This window comes from Pelophylax lessonae (genome assembly GCF_965119305.1).
Source record: "Pelophylax lessonae genome assembly, chromosome: 3".
Lineage (NCBI taxonomy): Eukaryota > Metazoa > Chordata > Amphibia > Anura > Ranidae > Pelophylax > Pelophylax lessonae.
In genome coordinates this window covers 266,103,896-266,120,859 of record NC_138770.1, presented here as the reverse complement: position 1 = coordinate 266,120,859, position 16,964 = coordinate 266,103,896, and the positions used below count along the sequence as shown (strand labels likewise).

At 45.5% G+C, this 16,964-nt stretch overlaps 1 protein-coding gene across 1 annotated transcript in view; it reads left to right on the top strand.

Moving 5' to 3' along the window:
• SLC2A2 (solute carrier family 2 member 2) overlaps positions 1-16,964 on the top strand; it is a 126,001-nt gene that overhangs the window by 52,810 nt on the left and 56,227 nt on the right. The window contains exon 3 of the mRNA XM_082252566.1: positions 281-462. Within this exon, the coding sequence (XP_082108692.1) occupies positions 281-462 (182 nt within the window). The remainder of the gene's footprint in view (positions 1-280; positions 463-16,964) is intronic.

Below are 16,964 nucleotides of genomic sequence, written 5' to 3'. Positions count from 1 at the left end.
TCTCCCATCACAAATCTGCCCCCACCCCCACCAACCTAAATCTCTCCTTTCAGCATAATTAGGTATCAAGTAGGTACTGTATGTGCTAAATGCTGAAATTCATCAGTTTATCTAAATCTCCCGTACCATATTTGGTTTCATATTTTAGTCATATGATTTTATATCTCAGAGCAACTACCTTTAGATGATCAGAACAACTTTGCTATTGTATTTAATTATAGCAATTTTTAAGTTTTGATTTTGGAACTGTTTGTTAATGGCACATTATTTTCTTGTACAGGTTATTGAGCACCATTACGCAGGAAAACTGGGCCTGGTGATTACAGAAAGGAGTGGAAATATGACAGAAGACTCTGTTCCTTCTACTGTTACTATGTATTGGTCCCTCTCTGTATCAATATTCTCTATTGGGGGTTTAGTGTCTTCATTCTTTGTCGGATGGATTGCAGATAAATTGGGAAGGTGAGCCTTGTGGACCATTGTTTTTTTTTACAGTTGCAACATAATTCCAGATTTCACCACCAGGTTGTGCGTACTTCAGTGAATCTGTAATTGCTAATTTTCTAATTTATTTAAAAAAGGTATACAATTACAGCAAACCGATTTGGGAATTTATTTTTTTCCTAGAAGCTACTTTTTGTATAGTTTAATTTCCTCTGCTGTTTTCCATTGAGTATTTTTTTTTAATATGGCAAAAAGAAAGATCGGGTGCCAAAATAAATCAGTGGCTGTAAAAGGGAATCAAGAAATATGTAGTTGCAGCTAATAATCTGCAGAAATATGCAGCATAAAATGGATCAACAAACTGTAAAATCAGCGCAAATCTACCTTCCCATCATATATATCAATAATCATACTCAATAATAGTGAAAATAAAAAACTTTCTCTAATAATCAGTGCAAAAATATGTAAAAATAGTAAGATGAAAATATGTTAAAAACCAATTCATAACTGTGAAAAAATCTGTGAAATCTATGTGGGATAGCAAAACATTTCATATCCATAAAAAACATTTAAAATATTTAAATATATAAAAATCATAAAAAATGTCCATAAAGCAATATACTTAATAATATCAAAAAAATTTGATTAAATCTTCTGTAGTGTTGAGCGAACACGGACTGTATTATTCGTGTTCGTACCGAATAATTGGATTTTTTGTACCCGAACACGGACACGGACACTTTACTGTATGTTCGGGTAAAAATCCGTGTTCGGTCGTTTTATTTCCGGGTTTTGCATGCTTTGGCGCTCTTTTCATGGCGGGCTTTCAACAGCCAATCAACAATCGTTTAACTGGTGTGCCTTAAGCCATCCCAGCCATGCCTGCAAATGTCTCAGTAGCTGTGATTGGCCGTCTGAAGCATGTGACCAAGTCTTTATAAGTTCGAGGCAGCCGCAGCGGCGTCATTATGCTGCTTAGATTCAGGGACAGAGCACACATCAACGTGCTGGCTGCTGATTAGGGAAAGATAGGCAGGAAAAAACCATTTGTGTCCGGATAGAATTGAGGGACAGGTCGGAGTGTTTAGGCAGGGCGAGTTGTAGGCATTTTAGGGATAGAGTCTGCTGAATTATATAGGGTCAGTGTCTTCTACAAACTACAATCGATATTGCTGTGTGGGGGGTGGGGTCTGCACTCAATCCTGATCTACGATCTCTTCTCAATCCTGTTAGGGACAGAGTCTGCTGAATTTTAGGGAAACTGTGTTCTACAAACTACAATCGATATTGCTGTGTGGTGTGGGATTGGAGATAGGCAGGTGTCAGTGATCCACATCCATTTTTCTGTGTGTGAGCTGCAGTGAACACAATCTTTTTGGGCTGCAGTGAACACAATCTTTTTGGGCTGCAGTGAACACAATCTTTTTGGGCTGCAGTGAACACAATCTTTTTGGGCTGCAGTGAACACAATCTTTTTGGGCTGCAGTGAACACAATCTTTTTGGGGTGCAGTGAACAAAATCTTTTTGGGGTGCAGTGAACACAATCCTTTTTGGTGTGCAGTGAACACAATCTTTGTGGGGTGCAGTGAACAAAATCCTTTGTGGGGTGCAGTGAACACAATCTTTTTGGGGTGCAGTGAACAAAATCCTTTTTGGGGTGCAGTGAACAACATCCTTTTTGGGGTGCAGTGAACACAATCTTTTTGGGGTGCAGTGAACAAAATCCTTTGTGGGGTGCAGTGAACACAATCTTTTTGGGGTGCAGTGAACACAATCTTTTTGGGATGGAGTGAACAACATCCTTTTTGGGGTGCAGTGAACAAAATCCTTTTTGGGGTGCAGTGAACAAAATCATTTTTGGGGTGCAGTGAACACAATCTTTTTGGGGTGCAGTGAACACAATCTTTGTGGGGTGCAGTGAACACAATCTTTTTGGGGTGGAGTGAACAACATCCTTTTTGGGGTGCAGTGAACAACATCCTTTTTGGGGTGCAGTGAACACAATCTTTTTGGGGTGCAGTGAACACAATCTTTGTGGGGTACAGTGAACAGAATCTTTGTGGGGTGCAGTGAACACAATCTTTGGGGGGTACAGTGAACACAATCTTTGTGAGGTGCAGTGAACACAATCTTTGTGGGGTGCAGTGAACACAATCATTGTGGGGTGCAGTGAACTCAATCTTTGTGGGGTACAGTGAACACAATCTCATACTGAAGGTTTGAGGGTGCTGCCTGTTCCATACTCCCCCTACTCCTCATCTAGCCTTTTAGGGGTACAAACAATAGTAATTGGGGCCTAGTGTGGTTGTGTACGTGTGATATACATACACTTTTTTGGGATCATATTTTCTATTCCGCTATTTAATCAAAAACCTTTGGGGATCAGTTAAATTGGGGGATAGTCTGTGTTGGTACGTGTGAGAGAGATCCACCTTTCCAAGTTGTTGGGGTTCATCTCATACTTCTGAAGGTTTGAGGGTGCTGCCTGTTCCATACTCCCCCTACTCCTAGCCTTTTAGGGGTACAAACAATAGTAATTGGGGCCTAGTGTGGTTGTGTACGTGTGATATACATACACTTTTTTGGGATCATATTTTCTATTCCGCTATTTAATCAAAAACCTTTGGGGATCAGTTAAATTGGGGGATAGTCTGTGTTGGTACGTGTGAGAGAGATCCACCTTTCCAAGTTGTTGGGGTTCATCTCATACTTCTGAAGGTTTGAGGGTGCTGCCTGTTCCATACTCCCCCTACTCCTAGCCTTTTAGGGGTACAAACAATAGTAATTGGGGCCTAGTGTGGTTGTGTACGTGTGATATACATACACTTTTTTGGGATCATATTTTCTATTCCGCTATTTAATCAAAAACCTTTGGGGATCAGTTAAATTGGGGGATAGTCTGTGTTGGTACGTGTGAGAGAGATCCACCTTTCCAAGTTGTTGGGGTTCATCTCATACTTCTGAAGGTTTGAGGGTGCTGCCTGTTCCATACTCCCCCTACTCCTAGCCTTTTAGGGGTACAAACAATAGTAATTGGGGCCTAGTGTGGTTGTGTACGTGTGATATACATACACTTTTTTGGGATCATATTTTCTATTCCGCTATTTAATCAAAAACCTTTGGGGATCAGTTAAATTGGGGGATAGTCTGTGTTGGTACGTGTGAGAGAGATCCACCTTTCCAAGTTGTTGGGGTTCATCTCATACTTCTGAAGGTTTGAGGGTGCTGCCTGTTCCATACTCCCCCTACTCCTAGCCTTTTAGGGGTACAAACAATAGTAATTGGGGCCTAGTGTGGTTGTGTACGTGTGATATACATACACTTTTTTGGGATCATATTTTCTATTCCGCTATTTAATCAAAAACCTTTGGGGATCAGTTAAATTGGGGGATAGTCTGTGTTGGTACGTGTGAGAGAGATCCACCTTTCCAAGTTGTTGAGGTTCATCTCATACTTCTGAAGGTTTGAGGGTGCTGCCTGTTCCATACTCCCCCTACTCCTAGCCTTTTAGGGGTACAAACAATAGTAATTGGGGCCTAGTGTGGTTGTGTACGTGTGATATACATACACTTTTTTGGGATCATATTTTCTATTCCGCTATTTAATCAAAAACCTTTGGGGATCAGTTAAATTGGGGGATAGTCTGTGTTGGTACGTGTGAGAGAGATCCACCTTTCCAAGTTGTTGGGGTTCATCTCATACTTCTGAAGGTTTGAGGGTGCTGCCTGTTCCATACTCCCCCTACTCCTAGCCTTTTAGGGGTACAAACAATAGTAATTGGGGCCTAGTGTGGTTGTGTACGTGTGATATACATACACTTTTTTGGGATCATATTTTCTATTCCGCTATTTAATCAAAAACCTTTGGGGATCAGTTAAATTGGGGGATAGTCTGTGTTGGTACGTGTGAGAGAGATCCACCTTTCCAAGTTGTTGAGGTTCATCTCATACTTCTGAAGGTTAGAGGGTGCTGCCTGTTCCATACTCCCCCTACTCCTAGCCTTTTAGGGGTACAAACAATAGTAATTGGGGCCTAGTGTGGTTGTGTACGTGTGATATACATACACTTTTTTGGGATCATATTTTCTATTCCGCTATTTAATCAAAAACCTTTGGGGATCAGTTAAATTGGGGGATAGTCTGTGTTGGTACGTGTGAGAGAGATCCACCTTTCCAAGTTGTTGGGGTTCATCTCATACTTCTGAAGGTTTGAGGGTGCTGCCTGTTCCATACTCCCCCTACTCCTAGCCTTTTAGGGGTACAAACAATAGTAATTGGGGCCTAGTGTGGTTGTGTACGTGTGATATACATACACTTTTTTGGGATCATATTTTCTATTCCGCTATTTAATCAAAAACCTTTGGGGATCAGTTAAATTGGGGGATAGTCTGTGTTGGTACGTGTGAGAGAGATCCACCTTTCCAAGTTGTTGAGGTTCATCTCATACTTCTGAAGGTTTGAGGGTGCTGCCTGTTCCATACTCCCCCTACTCCTAGCCTTTTAGGGGTACAAACAATAGTAATTGGGGCCTAGTGTGGTTGTGTACGTGTGATATACATACACTTTTTTGGGATCATATTTTCTATTCCGCTATTTAATCAAAAACCTTTGGGGATCAGTTAAATTGGGGGATAGTCTGTGTTGGTACGTGTGAGAGAGATCCACCTTTCCAAGTTGTTGGGGTTCATCTCATACTTCTGAAGGTTTGAGGGTGCTGCCTGTTCCATACTCCCCCTACTCCTAGCCTTTTAGGGGTACAAACAATAGTAATTGGGGCCTAGTGTGGTTGTGTACGTGTGATATACATACACTTTTTTGGGATCATATTTTCTATTCCGCTATTTAATCAAAAACCTTTGGGGATCAGTTAAATTGGGGGATAGTCTGTGTTGGTACGTGTGAGAGAGATCCACCTTTCCAAGTTGTTGGGGTTCATCTCATACTTCTGAAGGTTTGAGGGTGCTGCCTGTTCCATACTCCCCCTACTCCTAGCCTTTTAGGGGTACAAACAATAGTAATTGGGGCCTAGTGTGGTTGTGTACGTGTGATATACATACACTTTTTTGGGATCATATTTTCTATTCCGCTATTTAATCAAAAACCTTTGGGGATCAGTTAAATTGGGGGATAGTCTGTGTTGGTACGTGTGAGAGAGATCCACCTTTCCAAGTTGTTGAGGTTCATCTCATACTTCTGAAGGTTTGAGGGTGCTGCCTGTTCCATACTCCCCCTACTCCTAGCCTTTTAGGGGTACAAACAATAGTAATTGGGGCCTAGTGTGGTTGTGTACGTGTGATATACATACACTTTTTTGGGATCATATTTTCTATTCCGCTATTTAATCAAAAACCTTTGGGGATCAGTTAAATTGGGGGATAGTCTGTGTTGGTACGTGTGAGAGAGATCCACCTTTCCAAGTTGTTGGGGTTCATCTCATACTTCTGAAGGTTTGAGGGTGCTGCCTGTTCCATACTCCCCCTACTCCTAGCCTTTTAGGGGTACAAACAATAGTAATTGGGGCCTAGTGTGGTTGTGTACGTGTGATATACACACACTTTTTTGGGATCATATTTTCTATTCCGCTATTTAATCAAAAACCTTTGGGGATCAGTTAAATTGGGGGATAGTCTGTGTTGGTACGTGTGAGAGAGATCCACCTTTCCAAGTTGTTGGGGTTCATCTCATACTTCTGAAGGTTTGAGGGTGCTGCCTGTTCCATACTCCCCCTACTCCTAGCCTTTTAGGGGTACAAACAATAGTAATTGGGGCCTAGTGTGGTTGTGTACGTGTGATATACATACACTTTTTTGGGATCATATTTTCTATTCCGCTATTTAATCAAAAACCTTTGGGGATCAGTTAAATTGGGGGATAGTCTGTGTTGGTACGTGTGAGAGAGATCCACCTTTCCAAGTTGTTGGGGTTCATCTCATACTTCTGAAGGTTTGAGGGTGCTGCCTGTTCCATACTCCCCCTACTCCTAGCCTTTTAGGGGTACAAACAATAGTAATTGGGGCCTAGTGTGGTTGTGTACGTGTGATATACATACACTTTTTTGGGATCATATTTTCTATTCCGCTATTTAATCAAAAACCTTTGGGGATCAGTTAAATTGGGGGATAGTCTGTGTTGGTACGTGTGAGAGAGATCCACCTTTCCAAGTTGTTGGGGTTCATCTCATACTTCTGAAGGTTTGAGGGTGCTGCCTGTTCCATACTCCCCCTACTCCTAGCCTTTTAGGGGTACAAACAATAGTAATTGGGGCCTAGTGTGGTTGTGTACGTGTGATATACATACACTTTTTTGGGATCATATTTTCTATTCCGCTATTTAATCAAAAACCTTTGGGGATCAGTTAAATTGGGGGATAGTCTGTGTTGGTACGTGTGAGAGAGATCCACCTTTCCAAGTTGTTGAGGTTCATCTCATACTTCTGAAGGTTTGAGGGTGCTGCCTGTTCCATACTCCCCCTACTCCTAGCCTTTTAGGGGTACAAACAATAGTAATTGGGGCCTAGTGTGGTTGTGTACGTGTGATATACATACACTTTTTTGGGATCATATTTTCTATTCCGCTATTTAATCAAAAACCTTTGGGGATCAGTTAAATTGGGGGATAGTCTGTGTTGGTACGTGTGAGAGAGATCCACCTTTCCAAGTTGTTGGGGTTCATCTCATACTTCTGAAGGTTTGAGGGTGCTGCCTGTTCCATACTCCCCCTACTCCTAGCCTTTTAGGGGTACAAACAATAGTAATTGGGGCCTAGTGTGGTTGTGTACGTGTGATATACATACACTTTTTTGGGATCATATTTTCTATTCCGCTATTTAATCAAAAACCTTTGGGGATCAGTTAAATTGGGGGATAGTCTGTGTTGGTACGTGTGAGAGAGATCCACCTTTCCAAGTTGTTGGGGTTCATCTCATACTTCTGAAGGTTTGAGGGTGCTGCCTGTTCCATACCCCCCCTACTCCTCATCTAGCCTTTTAGGGGTACAAACAATAGTAATTGGGGCCTAGTGTGGTTGTGTACGTGCGAGATACATACACTTTTTTTGATCATATTTCCTATTCCGCTATTCAATAAAAACCTTTGAGGATCAATTGAATTGCGGGATAGTCTGTGTCGGTACGTGTGAGAGAGATCCACCTTTCCAAGTTGTTGGGGTTCATCTCATACTTCTGAAGGTTTGAGGGTGCTGCCTGTTCCATACCCCCCCTACTCCTCATCTAGCCTTTTAGGGGTACAAACAATAGTAATTGGGGCCTAGTGTGGTTGTGTACGTGCGAGATACATACACTTTTTTTGATCATATTTCCTATTCCGCTATTCAATAAAAACCTTTGAGGATCAATTGAATTGCGGGATAGTCTGTGTCGGTACGTGTGAGAGAGATCCACCTTTCCAAGTTGTTGGGGTTCATCTCATACTTCTGAAGGTTTGAGGGTGCTGCCTGTTCCATACCCCCCCTACTCCTCATCTAGCCTTTTAGGGGTACAAACAATAGTAATTGGGGCCTAGTGTGGTTGTGTACGTGCGAGATACATACACTTTTTTTGATCATATTTCCTATTCCGCTATTCAATAAAAACCTTTGAGGATCAATTGAATTGCGGGATAGTCTGTGTCGGTACGTGTGAGAGAGATCCACCTTTCCAAGTTGTTGGGGTTCATCTCATACTTCTGAAGGTTTGAGGGTGCTGCCTGTTCCATACCCCCCCTACTCCTCATCTAGCCTTTTAGGGGTACAAACAATAGTAATTGGGGCCTAGTGTGGTTGTGTACGTGCGAGATACATACACTTTTTTTGATCATATTTCCTATTCCGCTATTCAATAAAAACCTTTGAGGATCAATTGAATTGCGGGATAGTCTGTGTCGGTACGTGTGAGAGAGATCCACCTTTCCAAGTTGTTGGGGTTCATCTCATACTTCTGAAGGTTTGAGGGTGCTGCCTGTTCCATACCCCCCCTACTCCTCATCTAGCCTTTTAGGGGTACAAACAATAGTAATTGGGGCCTAGTGTGGTTGTGTACGTGCGAGATACATACACTTTTTTTGATCATATTTCCTATTCCGCTATTCAATAAAAACCTTTGAGGATCAATTGAATTGCGGGATAGTCTGTGTCGGTACGTGTGAGAGAGATCCACCTTTCCAAGTTGTTGGGGTTCATCTCATACTTCTGAAGGTTTGAGGGTGCTGCCTGTTCCATACCCCCCCTACTCCTCATCTAGCCTTTTAGGGGTACAAACAATAGTAATTGGGGCCTAGTGTGGTTGTGTACGTGCGAGATACATACACTTTTTTTGATCATATTTCCTATTCCGCTATTCAATAAAAACCTTTGAGGATCAATTGAATTGCGGGATAGTCTGTGTCGGTACGTGTGAGAGAGATCCACCTTTCCAAGTTGTTGGGGTTCATCTCATACTTCTGAAGGTTTGAGGGTGCTGCCTGTTCCATACCCCCCCTACTCCTCATCTAGCCTTTTAGGGGTACAAACAATAGTAATTGGGGCCTAGTGTGGTTGTGTACGTGCGAGATACATACACTTTTTTTGATCATATTTCCTATTCCGCTATTCAATAAAAACCTTTGAGGATCAATTGAATTGCGGGATAGTCTGTGTCGGTACGTGTGAGAGAGATCCACCTTTCCAAGTTGTTGGGGTTCATCTCATACTTCTGAAGGTTTGAGGGTGCTGCCTGTTCCATACCCCCCCTACTCCTCATCTAGCCTTTTAGGGGTACAAACAATAGTAATTGGGGCCTAGTGTGGTTGTGTACGTGCGAGATACATACACTTTTTTTGATCATATTTCCTATTCCGCTATTCAATAAAAACCTTTGAGGATCAATTGAATTGCGGGATAGTCTGTGTCGGTACGTGTGAGAGAGATCCACCTTTCCAAGTTGTTGGGGTTCATCTCATACTTCTGAAGGTTTGAGGGTGCTGCCTGTTCCATACCCCCCCTACTCCTCATCTAGCCTTTTAGGGGTACAAACAATAGTAATTGGGGCCTAGTGTGGTTGTGTACGTGCGAGATACATACACTTTTTTTGATCATATTTCCTATTCCGCTATTCAATAAAAACCTTTGAGGATCAATTGAATTGCGGGATAGTCTGTGTCGGTACGTGTGAGAGAGATCCACCTTTCCAAGTTGTTGGGGTTCATCTCATACTTCTGAAGGTTTGAGGGTGCTGCCTGTTCCATACCCCCCCTACTCCTCATCTAGCCTTTTAGGGGTACAAACAATAGTAATTGGGGCCTAGTGTGGTTGTGTACGTGCGAGATACATACACTTTTTTTGATCATATTTCCTATTCCGCTATTCAATAAAAACCTTTGAGGATCAATTGAATTGCGGGATAGTCTGTGTCGGTACGTGTGAGAGAGATCCACCTTTCCAAGTTGTTGGGGTTCATCTCATACTTCTGAAGGTTTGAGGGTGCTGCCTGTTCCATACCCCCCCTACTCCTCATCTAGCCTTTTAGGGGTACAAACAATAGTAATTGGGGCCTAGTGTGGTTGTGTACGTGCGAGATACATACACTTTTTTTGATCATATTTCCTATTCCGCTATTCAATAAAAACCTTTGAGGATCAATTGAATTGCGGGATAGTCTGTGTCGGTACGTGTGAGAGAGATCCACCTTTCCAAGTTGTTGGGGTTCATCTCATACTTCTGAAGGTTTGAGGGTGCTGCCTGTTCCATACCCCCCCTACTCCTCATCTAGCCTTTTAGGGGTACAAACAATAGTAATTGGGGCCTAGTGTGGTTGTGTACGTGCGAGATACATACACTTTTTTTGATCATATTTCCTATTCCGCTATTCAATAAAAACCTTTGAGGATCAATTGAATTGCGGGATAGTCTGTGTCGGTACGTGTGAGAGAGATCCACCTTTCCAAGTTGTTGGGGTTCATCTCATACTTCTGAAGGTTTGAGGGTGCTGCCTGTTCCATACCCCCCCTACTCCTCATCTAGCCTTTTAGGGGTACAAACAATAGTAATTGGGGCCTAGTGTGGTTGTGTACGTGCGAGATACATACACTTTTTTTGATCATATTTCCTATTCCGCTATTCAATAAAAACCTTTGAGGATCAATTGAATTGCGGGATAGTCTGTGTCGGTACGTGTGAGAGAGATCCACCTTTCCAAGTTGTTGGGGTTCATCTCATACTTCTGAAGGTTTGAGGGTGCTGCCTGTTCCATACCCCCCCTACTCCTCATCTAGCCTTTTAGGGGTACAAACAATAGTAATTGGGGCCTAGTGTGGTTGTGTACGTGCGAGATACATACACTTTTTTTGATCATATTTCCTATTCCGCTATTCAATAAAAACCTTTGAGGATCAATTGAATTGCGGGATAGTCTGTGTCGGTACGTGTGAGAGAGATCCACCTTTCCAAGTTGTTGGGGTTCATCTCATACTTCTGAAGGTTTGAGGGTGCTGCCTGTTCCATACTCCCCCTACTCCTCATCTAGCCTTTTAGGGGTACAAACAATAGTAATTGGGGCCTAGTGTGGTTGTGTACGTCTGATATACATACACTTTTTTTGGATCATATTTTCTATTCCGCTATTCAATAAAAACCTTTCTAGGGCAAGATCTTAAATTACAGAAATATGAGGAGACCGTCAAATAAGGGCCGTGGCCTGGGTCGTGGTGCTGCTGGTAGAGCTCCTGTTGCAAGGAGAGGACATGGTCGATCTGTGCCAGCTACACGCACAAGTGAAACACCTTCCTCAAGTGTGAGTAGGCGACAGAACCTGCATCAGTATTTGGTAGGGCATCAAACGCCCCTAGAAGTGATGAGGCCAGAACAAGTTGAGGCGATAGTAGATTGGTTTGCTGCTGACAGTGCCTCCAGTTCCTTCACATTGTCTCCCACCCAGTCTACTGCAGAAAGGTCAGAGTTGGCACCTGCAGCCAATGTCCAACCGTCTTTCACCTCACCCCCTTGCAAATCAGGCCAGCAGTCTGAGCCCCAAGCCATACAGCAGTCTCTTATTCTTTTTGAGGACTCTGTCAGCAGGGTTTCCCAGGGCCATCCACCTAGCCCTGCCCCAGAAGTGGAAGAGATTGAGTGCAGCGATGCCCAACCACTTATTTCTCAAGATGAGTACATGCAAGGATCATCGCAGCACGTCTCCGATGATGACGAAACGCAGGTGCCAACTGCTGCGGCGTTCAGCATTGTGGAGACCGACAAGGAGGGCAGGGGTGAAGACTGGGTGGAAGATGATGTGGAGGACGATGAGGTCCTCGACCCCACATGGAATGAACGTCATGCAGGTGAACTGAGTAGTTTGGAGGAAGAGGCGGTGGTCGCACAGAGCCACCAGCACAGCAGAAGAGGGAGCAGGGTGCAGAAGCGGAGCGGCCGTGCCCTAGACACTACGCCCGCTACTGCCCAACGCAGCAAGGGAACGAGCGCACCAAAGTCAGCTCAAAGGAGTTCTCTAGCGTGGAAGTTCTTTAGAAAATGTGCTGATGACAGGACACGAGTGGTTTGCACCCTGTGCAATCAGAGCTTGAAGCGAGGCATGAACCTTCTCAACCTGAGCACAACCTGCATGATCAGGCATCTAAGTGCAAAGCACGAGCTGCAGTGGAGTACACACCTTCAAAACCAAGAAACGTCTCTGGCTCATCCTGCTTCCTCTTCTGCTGCAGTCTCGGCCGCTCCAGCCACATCTGTAGTGATACCGGCACCTGCCACCCCGCAAACAGACGATCTGTCAGCAACACCACCACCTGGGTCACCAACAACCATCTCCACAATGTCCCGTGGAAGCGTTCAGCTTTCCATCTCCCAAACACTTGAGAGGAAGAGGAAGTACCCCCCTACCCACCCGCGATCCCTGGCCCTGAATGCCAGCATTTCAAAATTATTGGCCTTTGAAATGCTGTCATTCCGTCTGGTGGAGACGCACAGTTTTAAAAACCTTATGTCGGTGGCTGTCCCACAGTACGTCGTGCCCAGCCGCCACTACTTTTCCAGGCAAGCCATCCCTTCCCTGCACAACCAAGTGGGGGAAAAAATCAGGTGTGCACTGCGCAACGCCATCTGTGCCAAGGTCCACCTAACTACGGATACGTGGACCAGTAAGCACGGTCAGGGGCGTTATATCTCCCTAACGGCACACTGGGTAAATGCAGTGGCGGATGGGCCTGAGGCGGATAGCAATTTGGCGCATGTCCTTCCACCACCGAGGATTGCAGGGCGCTTCAGTTTGCCTCCTGTTCCTAACTCCTCCTACTCCGCTTCCTCATCCTCTACCGCCTCCTCATCCGGACAGCGTAACACCTTCACCACCAACTTCAGCACGGCCAGGGGTAAACGACAGCAGGCAGTTTTACAACTTGCCTGTTTGGGGGACAAACCACACACCGCGCAGGAGTTGTGGAGGAGCATGGAACAGCAGACAATGAGTGGTTGCTGCCAGCGAGCCTCAAGCCCGGCCTGGTGGTGTGCGATAACGGGCGAAATCTCATAGCAGCTCTGGGCCTAGCCGGTTTGACGCACATCCCTTGCCTGGCGCATGTGCTGAATTTGGTGGTGCAGAGGTTCCTTAAAAACTACCCCGATATGTCAGAGCTGCTGCAGAAAGTGCGGGCCGTTTGTGCGCACTTTCGGCGTTCTCACCCTGCTGCTGCTCGCCTGGCAGCGCTGCAGCGTAACTTCGGCCTTCCCGCTCACCGCCTCATATGTGACGTGCCCACAAGGTGGAACTCCACCTTGCACATGCTGGAAAGACTGTGCGAGCAGCAGCAGGCCATAGTGGAGTTTCAGCTGCAGCACGCACGCGTGAGTCGCTCTGCGGAACAGCACCACTTCACCACCAATAACTGGGCCTCCATGCGAGACCTGTGTGCCTTGTTGCGCTGTTTTGAGTACTCCACCAACATGGCCAGTGGCAATGACGCCGTTCTCAGCTTAACTATCCCACTTCTATGCCTCCTTGAAAAAACAATTCGGGCGATGATGGAAGAGGATGTGGCACAGGATGAGGAGGAGGAGGAGGATGAAGAGGTAACATTTCCAAGGCTTTCAGGGCAGTCATTCGCAAGGGGCTCCGAGGGTGGGTTCCTGCACACGCAAACGCCAGGGACGCAATTGTCCAGCAGGGGCACAGTTCTGGAGGATGAGGAGGATGAGGAGGAGGAGGAGCTGGAGGAGGAGATGGAACCATGTTCACAGCAGGGTGGCACCCAGGCCAGCTCATGGCCATCACTGGTGCGTGGCTGGGGGGATACAGAGGACACGGACCATACACCTCCCACAGAGGACAGCCTTTCGTTGCCTCTGGGCAGCCTGGCACACATGAGCGATTACATGCTGCAGTGTCTCCACAACGACCGCCGAGTTGCCCACATTCTAACTTGTGCTGATTACTGGGTGGCCACGCTGCTGGATCCCCGTTACAAGGACAACGTACCGTCCTTAATTCACTCACTGGAGCGCGATCGCAAGATGCGCGAGTACAAGCGCACGCTGGTAGACGCCATGCTGCTGGCATTCCCATCTGACAGCGGGGCCACAGTGGAAGCACAAGGCAGAGGAGGAGGAGGAGGAGGTCGCCAACGCAACCAGGGCACCGCCAGCACCTCAGAAGGCAGGGTTAGCATGGCCGAAATGTGGAAAAGCTTTGTCAGCACGCCACAACAAACAGCAGCACCAGCAGCTCAGATGGAACGTCTTAGCAGGAGGCAGCATTTTACCAACATGGTGGAGCAGTATGTGTGCACACGCCTACATGTAGTGAATGACGGGTCTGCCCCCTTCAACTTCTGGGTCTCCAAATTGGGCACATGGCCTGAGCTTGCCCTTTACGCCTTGGAGGTGCTGGCGTGCCCTGCAGCCAGTGTATTATCTGAACGGGTATTTAGCACGGCTGGGGGCGTTATAACAGACAAGCGCAGCCGCCTGTCCAGAGACAATGTGGACAAGCTCACGTTCATTAAAATGAACCAGGCATGGATCCCACGGGACTTTTCCGTACCTTATGCAGAATAGCAATGGATACCGACCTTACCCACCCATTGTTCCATTTTTGCTCTTTCTCACTCTTTTGGGGTGTACCCTCATTTAAAATTTGTGAAAAGAAGCAGTGTTGGCTACCTCGTCCTCCTCCTCAGGGCCAGATTAATGTAGGGGCTATTGGAGCTGCAGCTCCAGGCCCCTACCTTTTATATAGGCCCCGGGTTGGCCATATTCACTGTTACCGCTCTTCTGTCACTTGTAAACACAGAAGTCTGGCTTCTATGCTCGCTTCCCCAGGCAGCACCCTCAGAACCTCCCCACACAGCGTGAAGGCCGGACAAGGAGGGACAGTTGGCGATGCATGGATGTGTTTATGGGCTTCAGAGACAGCATCCCATGTTGAATTAGGCATGCATGGCTGCACCCTTCCTCCTCTGGGTGCATGGCAAGGCACGGCCCTAAGGCCCTTCAAAATCCTCAGCACCAAGCCCATGATGCTGTTAATCCGGCCCTGGTCCTCCTCCACCGCCGCTTCCACCTACACCGCCCATAGGTGTGCGCAGCCTATTGCATTAAGGTGTGCACCCCAAAGTTGAAATACACATGCATGTGTTTGCCAGCAGGGAGAGTAATGTATCGGGGCCATGTACCTGTAGGCAAGGAGAAATAGAGCAGAGCAGGTCCCAGGGAGATCTTTCCCATCTCCTCACTGGCAATGCTATGTGCCCTAGGTGATTAGGGTGTGCCCAGGCACACCCAGCACACCCTGTGCGCACGCCTATGTCACCGCCACATCCACCACCACCTCAACCTCCCTCCTACTCCATATGGGCCTCGTCCTTCAGAGATGAAGAAGAACATTGTTTTATTTTTCTGTTTTTTTTTGTTGTTTTAAGTTATTTCCCTATCCACATTTGTTTGCAGAGCACTTGCCATGCTCTTAATTACGTTTTGCTGCCATTTGCAGCACTCTAGCCCTTTCCTTTGGTGTTTTAGAGCCATTTTAGTGCCTTAAAGTTCGGGTCCCCATTGACTTCAATGGGGTTCGGTGTCCGGGAAAAGTTCGGTAAAAGTCCGGGACACGGACCCGGACTTTTTTTTAAAGTTCGGCCGAACCCGTCGAACACGGACATCTAGGTGTCCGCTCAACCCTAATCTTCTGTGAGATTGGGTGTGCCAAAACCACACCCGGTGTGCTCCTTTCACCGATCACCCCAAACTGACTCACCATATGGAGTGGCTGGTAAAATCATAAACCATCTAATGCGCCTTTTGAGATATATATTCAGCAAGCATATCCACAGTCCAATATGTATTGTCCCCGTCCATGGCTGCTGTTAGAAATCACGGGGCTCCATACAGCCTCCCTGGCCGGGCCCCCCAAATATATCAAGACAATATTTTCACAAAAAATACACTAAAATCATTATTTGCGGATGCAAACATACCAGAGAACCTGCGTGAATTAGCCCTTTTTTATTATTTTTTACATTTAAAAAAATGTACGCTTGTTTTAAAAAATGTTTACAGTTATTTTATTTTACAATTTTTAAATTATCTATTACAATGTTTAATTATTATTATTTTTTTTACAATTTGTTATTTTTTTACAGTGCAGGGAAGCCTGCAGCACAGCGGGAGGGGGAGGGGGGTGGCACAGGGAGGGGGGGGGGTCAGAAGCAGGCAGAACAGGGAGGGGGATCGGTCTCAGAGAAGCAATTACAGGAATGATGCCCTGTGTCTGTGTCTCTCGCCGCAGCAGCTTAAAGCTTGCAGGAGGGGGAGAAACTAGCTTTCAGCTGCTGCAGAGAGCCGCACAGGGCTTCCTTCTGTAATTGCCTCTCTGCCCAACAGCACCGATTCCCATGCTGTTGGGGCCCCCTACAAGAGGACTGGTGGTCCCCCCCTATCAGCTGCCCTGGCCCCATCACACAGACATTCTCATAGGAGCAGATAGGGATATACCATATTGGAGGAGGGAAAATAAATGCACATAGCGTGATTCCATAAAAAAGATCCTTTGTTTATTTAAAAGTAAACATAAAAACTCACATTGAGCAAGTGTCTGCCTGATACTAAGGGTTCCAGAATCTAGTATGTGTGCTCTTCACCTCCCGCTGTCACATTCAAAGCTGCGAGCGTGAATCGAGCATGCGCGGTAGTGTCCAGCGTCTTGGTCCCGCCCTACTAGTTTCGTCACTTGACGTCTTCACGGAGCCAAGAAATTTTTTTTTTTACGATAGCAATTTTTTAAAACTAGTTTGTTGTTACACAACCCAGTTAAATATTTCAAATTTAATTTTGACATTCAAACTTTTTAAATGCTTATTTATTAACTACTTCCAATCAGGGCCTTTTCTGGCACTTTTTGTTTACATGTAACAATTAGTATTTTTTGCTAAAAAAGTTACTTAGAACCCCCAAACATTATATATTTTTTTAAAGCAAAGGCCCAAGAGAATAAATTGGGGGGTTTTGCAATTGCTTTATGTCACACAGTATTTGTGCAGCCACTTTTCAAA